General features: G+C 37.5%; 1 protein-coding gene across 1 annotated transcript; it reads right to left on the reverse strand.

Moving 5' to 3' along the window:
* Window positions 1-2,531: 2,531 nt before the first annotated feature.
* On the reverse strand, window positions 2,532-3,698 carry LOC122641921. The gene is made up of 2 exons (XM_043835255.1): window positions 2,772-3,698; window positions 2,532-2,651 (listed from the first exon to the last, which is right to left on the reverse strand). Exons 1-2 carry the CDS (start codon window positions 3,567-3,569, stop codon window positions 2,535-2,537), a joined length of 915 nt encoding a protein of 304 aa, XP_043691190.1. The 5' UTR covers window positions 3,570-3,698; the 3' UTR covers window positions 2,532-2,534.
* Between the last annotated feature and the right edge of the window lie 2,302 nt (window positions 3,699-6,000).

Here is a 6,000-nt window from a genome sequence, read left to right on the forward strand (position 1 = left end):
AGTAGAGGCATTATTACCAAATATGCTGTAATCTAATTAAAGATGCATTGAGAGGAAGGGGATAACAAGAGAGCTGCAGAGTACAACAGCTTTGACATTGTTTCCCAATCAATTAGACTTGTATTCTAATTTGTCCAATTAATCACTTTCCTTTCTTTTCCCCTTCTTTTATGTGTTTTCTTCTCGAATATAACCAAAATATACACATTTGACATTCATAAAGATACTAAGATTTAGTAGATTTGATGATCTGAAGTCTTCTTGAAGTTAAATGAAGAAGGATTAAGAATCCAGAAATAGCATTTTAGGTGTTTGAAAATTGTAAAGATTGCCCAGCCATTAGTTTTCTTTCTAAAATGGCACCCATTGAATGCTTTTCTTTGTTGACATTCGTTAGGTTATCTGGACTTTTTTTCTGAGGCTTGGGATAACTTTCTTTATAAGATACCTTGCTTAGGCTTGAAGGATTCAATTGCAATTCAAAGAGTCCACTTTAGTAGGCCTTGTACAATATAACGGCTATTGACTTTGTTCAAACTAAAGTCTTCCAGGTGGGAACCATTCCAATCATGTCTCCATAAACCACTTTTCCATTCACGTTTGTAACCAAAATTCAAAATATTTCAAATTGTTGTTATCCTCAACCCAGATTAGTGAGGAAATACAGTTCAAAGTCTTTAGTGGGCCCAATCAAATCTTAATCCGTAATTTAATCGAACGGAAGAGTTGTTCAATCTGATTCACTCCGATTGTCATGTGCAACAAAGGCCTTGAATGCTTCAAGATAGAAGGGTGATCTCAGTTAAATCGAAGGAACAAAAATAATAAGGACGGAGTAAACTTAAAATGACTCTAGGAGAAATGTTAGGAGGAAAGATATACATAGCTTATGATTTGTAACAAATATGCCTTTGAATAGAACTAATCGAATGGGAAAAAGATTGATATAATTAACTATTTAAAGTAGATTTGATGACAACTCCTCTTGAAAAAGATCAGTGAAGAAGGATGCTGAAGTACAAAGAAAATGGGCACTGTATATTCGTGAGCTACCAAGTTTGGATTGGAACCCAACTTTCACTCTCCAAGTTCCTGATATCATTGTTTGAGGTATCAGTATCAGATTGGCCGTATTCCGTATCAATATTATTAGTCACCAATCTTGATATCATGTTGATATCGTGTCAGTCAAATGATATGGACTAGGGGTAAAACGGTAAAAAATACTTGCCATTTATAAAAATCAAGGGCAAACTCGTATGAAACGGACGGTTTCGTGCCAATTCATATTGGTACATATAGACAGATTTTGTTTCCCGTGGAGAAGGGAGAACCCTCTGATCACTTGTGATTAGACTCTTGTGTCATCATAAGGGTTCATTGCCTACTGTACATTAACATTGTTTGAAACCCCTCTCCCTACACGATTCAAGATTTGGGACCCAAACTGCCCAAGCCAGTTGATCTAGAGCAGTCAATCTGTACTGCATTTCTAGGGTTAAGGCAGAATTTGGGCAATTGTGTGATCGATTCTGGCCGACCTGGAAATCAACCAAGATCAATTCGGATCTTTGCTCCACTCTAAAAACCCATATCTCTCTAGTTTGATCAGAAGCCGAATTTTTTATTCTCCTATGGTGGAGGAAAACTTGCAAACCATTAGTTTTCCTTTTTAACATGGGCAAGGTTTAAGCCGGAGTTTATTCTCGTGTCGATCCCGGCCTAAGGTTAGGGCTATTTTATATTGATTCTGAAGCAATTCTGGTCAATTTTGATCGGTTTGGACTGATTTAGCTACCAATTCCAATTTTTACAATCTTGCAAATGGCAAATCAAGGTCAACTCTCATGTGGGAACAATCCCCACATAAGGATCTATCGTCCATGAGATATGGATCTCACGCAATGGATTTCCTTGTGGAAACAGTCCAGGTGATAAGCGGAACCGAACTTAAAAAATAGGCTCCCTTTGAATGCTGTTCCTTTCTTGATTGGACATGTAGGGTTAACTCTGCAATATGCCAATATCAATTCCAAACAGCTTGAGCTTGCAACTTGTGGATATGATCATTAATGGCACTTTTGCTTTCTCATCATTTCGTTAGTGTATTTGGACTTTTGCAGAGGCATCAGATAACTTTCTTTACAAGATACCTTAAGCTTGAAGGATTCAATTGCAATTCAAAAAGTATAACTAAGTGGGTCTGGCGCCATAAGTGGTCCAACCAAATCTTAATCCGTAATTTGATTAGTGTTTTTGAGTGACAGACAAATCAGATCAAACACAGATATATATAAACACAGTGGCCTCCTCTGTCATCCCTTTCCATTGCTTTGCTTCTAAATTCTTAAGAGCAGAAATTATACATGCACCATTTATTCTGGGAAGGAATCCAACTACCTAGTCCCTCCCTCCATTGTATTTACAGATGTTCATTTTCTGCTCTGCTATGCTATGCAGTATCTACAAATTTGTAGAAGATCCTATAATGCAGTGATGAAAAAGAAACAGATAAATGGAGACACCTTTTAGTTCTAAAGACCACCATAGTAACCCCCAAAGGATATGGTAGCTCTGGATAATGGGACACTTCTCACTGCTGAAAGGGCATGATTCAATCTGGTGCTATGGTTAACCATTTCTTTAATCCTCTGCAATCACAAAGTTTACAACTTTATTGTTAGATTTGATCTTTTCCTACTAATGGGTCGTTTTTAAATTTGAAATCCTCTAAAAATCAAGAGTTTTGAATTCATTAGAAATTAGCAAACCTTGTCATCGGCATAGATTTGGAAATGAAGGTTCTGGTTCTGGTTCAGGTGATGCTTGTGTCTCTGGTGGCTTCCTAAGATGAAGATGCAAATAGTGGCAGCAGCAAAACCTACAGAGCAGAGAGTACCAAGCCCAGATAGTCTCCACTTCCAGATGCAAAACCCTCCTTCCCAGTTGCTTTCTCCATTGATCTTGGAATCTGGGTTGTCCTCCTTCTCCATTCCTTGCTCAGTTGCTACTCTTGAAGAAGGCTTGTTATGTTCCTTGGCCTCAGCCTTAAAGCCTTCATCTTTCTCCTCAAACTGGAAGGAGCCCAGCTCTGCTTGAGGCTTAATAGCTGTATTCCCGGAGTTGGGAGAGTCCATTTTCATGTCGACGAATTCATTCTCCTTCATTTTCTTGAAGAAGACTTGCGAGATCATGTCTTGATCTCCTGTTGCTTCCGGACTCGAAGCTATGATCTGATCTGCCATCTTAGCAATCGGAACCTCAGTGATGTCTTTCACAAATTCATGATCTGGGTTCTTCCCTGAAACTGGTTCCAATCGAATTGGGATTGGAACAAGTTTATTCGAATCCATTCTTGGAATTGGAACAGTCGAATTTGGGGGAGCATGAAAGATGTATCTTGAAGGAGTGAGAGATGGGCAGATGAAGTAATTCATGTCGATCACACATTTCTGATCAAAACCCATCTTCCTTGAGAGTTGGATATCAAGGAATCCATGATCATCACGATCATCAGAGATGTACTCCCACTCATCCAAATCCATCTCTCCAGAGGAGGCTTTTTCCATGATGATAAGGGAAGGTGAAGGATGAAAGAAAAAAAAAAAGGTTTAAATATGATTAATAGTGTAGAATACGTGGCTCCATTAGAGCAGGTTCTGTAAGTATCTATGAGCACAGCCCACAGGGACAAGAAGAAAACACAAAAGGAGAAGTTTTGAGAGCTTATCCTTCCTAACAGTGACAAAAGGGCAAATGTCCATGGGGACCCACCGAATTAAAGATTAAGGACCACAGCGATCATCGATCATCTATCATCTATCATCTATCATCTATGTGGTCCTTAAAGATATTTCTTGGGGAAGAAGGTTTCTCTATCATAGTTTTAGATCATTCTCCGAAGAAAGATCATAGTTTTAGATCATTAAAATGTCATTTTTTGAGATATTTTGTACTGTTTTTTGAAGAACACAAAATGGGCTTCTCCTCGTTTAATTATCTTCTTTGGGTTACCATTGAATTTTCTCTAGGGTAGCAAGAGAGGTATTTGGAACCTTGGTTCAAGGTATCGGTATTAGATTGATCGTATTAGTCGATTCGTATTGATATCAATCATATTCAATATTAGTATCGGTATGAGAGAGGGTAAAATAAATTAAGATACAAAATGGTCTGATCCAATGCGATACAACCAATTGTTATCAGTTGAGATGTGAGAGTCGAGGCCAGTATGGATACAGATTTGGTTAAAGAATCAAAATCTAAAGGAAAATATTCTTATACAGCTGCAACATTTATTTATGAGAACTGGCTTTCTATCTGAAAGTGTGGGCGTAGTGTCTATCTCTCTCCTCCTCAAAACAAGGGGGCAAAGGTGTTTTTTTATATGGAGATGAGAGAGAGAGAGAGAGACTCGTGGGAGTGCTAGCATAAGTCACAATCTCGATAAAGTTTTTTTCCACTTTATTTATTTATTTATCTTTTATAGTGTACAGTCAGAACCGGATCCGATCCACATTCCCACATCCATTTTAAGATCCATCCACATTAGAATCAAGAATTTTGATGATTAACATGAGAATCTGTTCTTTGAGTCTCAAAGCCTCTTAGCTGTTTGACATTGACATGCATGATGTAGAAAATCTAACAGTATGCATTCCCCAATCATATTTGATATTTTGATCGATGTGTCACATCCCATTTGAATCTAAATGCATTTCAATAATCCAATCATGGATCAGATCGGTAGCAGTGTTTTATAAATCGGTATCGGATCCGATTAATATTCAGATTGGAATTGGTAGAGGCCAATCTCGATTCTGGCTGATCGGGCCAAATCGATTCTTATACAAAAAGTAGGGTTAGGGCATTTTTAGCCGATTTTGATCGATTAGTCACTAATCCTGATCAACTCCAATCTATTTTGTTTCGATTTTTAAACCCTTATTCAAATTATTGGTGCTGTGATCATATAATCGGACTCTTATCCCATCACAAGCTCTAACCGCTATTGTTTTGGTTTAGAAGTAATTTTACCCTTCGCATCCAATGATGTACCAATATGAAACAAAACTATCTCTTTTTAATTTCGAATCTCATATTTGATATTAGGCAGTTGATGTTGGTCTTTGCTATTGTCTTTTTTTTCTTATGTTAATAGGGAACATAACATTGTAATTGATTCTCTATCCTGGAAGATCCTGTCAGTGAAGTGCATGATAGTTTGATCAAATTCCACTCCTTGTTTGATTTCGACACACGATAATCTTCAATAAAACTTCTCTTTACCCAAAAAAAAATTAATATGAAACAAAATTCGTTCTTAAAATTTTATCAAGTGACAAAACAAAGTTTTGAAACATTTAAAATTACCAAAAAAATGTCACGAAGATCATTCGATGGATGTGACGTGTGTACCTCTCTCTCTCTCCAACCAACGCAAAGAATGGATGGCCCAACAAATGCCGTATAGAGTGGTATCTTTGCACAAAGTGACGCATGGGATGGCGTCAGTCTGAAAGACTCACAATCTTCTCCTCATAGTTTTGGTCGGTCTTCTTCTTCAACGAGATTTAAGGAGGATTTGACGGATCTTTATCCCTCCGGTTCCCTCCCCGGAAAAGTTTAAAAACAAAAAAAAAAAAAAACATATGGGAAAGTCTTTTAATTGCAAAAAATATCTCTCAGTCGACCGTTTCATCGACTTTCACTTACTTTCACTGATGAATTCCAATATACATTATTCAAGGTATAGTATCGTTTCCGTCGATACATGTCAGTATCCGATCTGATCCGATACAACCGTGGGTATCAGTCCATACTAAAAAGGCAAAATGATTACGTATCAGTATCAATATTGACCAGGGCCGATTTCAATCCCAATCATGGTTTGAGGAATCGGTATCAAATCGGTTGGATCAACCAATTCGTATTGGTAGAAGTGGAGAACGATATTGATTCCTAATCGATATGATACCGATCCAAGGTTACTGTTCAAGG

Source organism: Telopea speciosissima, chromosome 10 (genome assembly GCF_018873765.1).
Source record: "Telopea speciosissima isolate NSW1024214 ecotype Mountain lineage chromosome 10, Tspe_v1, whole genome shotgun sequence".
NCBI classification, from domain to species: Eukaryota; Viridiplantae; Streptophyta; class Magnoliopsida; order Proteales; family Proteaceae; genus Telopea; species Telopea speciosissima.

Excerpts from the sequence above, each read along its gene's own strand:
- LOC122641921 (XM_043835255.1), bottom strand. The coding sequence starts at position 3,569 with ATGGAAAAAGCCTCCTCTGGAGAGATGGATTTGGATGAGTGGGAGTAC. Across the intron at positions 2,652-2,771 it reads AAATCTATGCCGATGACAAG|AGGATTAAAGAAATGGTTAA; the intron begins GTTTGCTAATTT and ends TTGTGATTGCAG.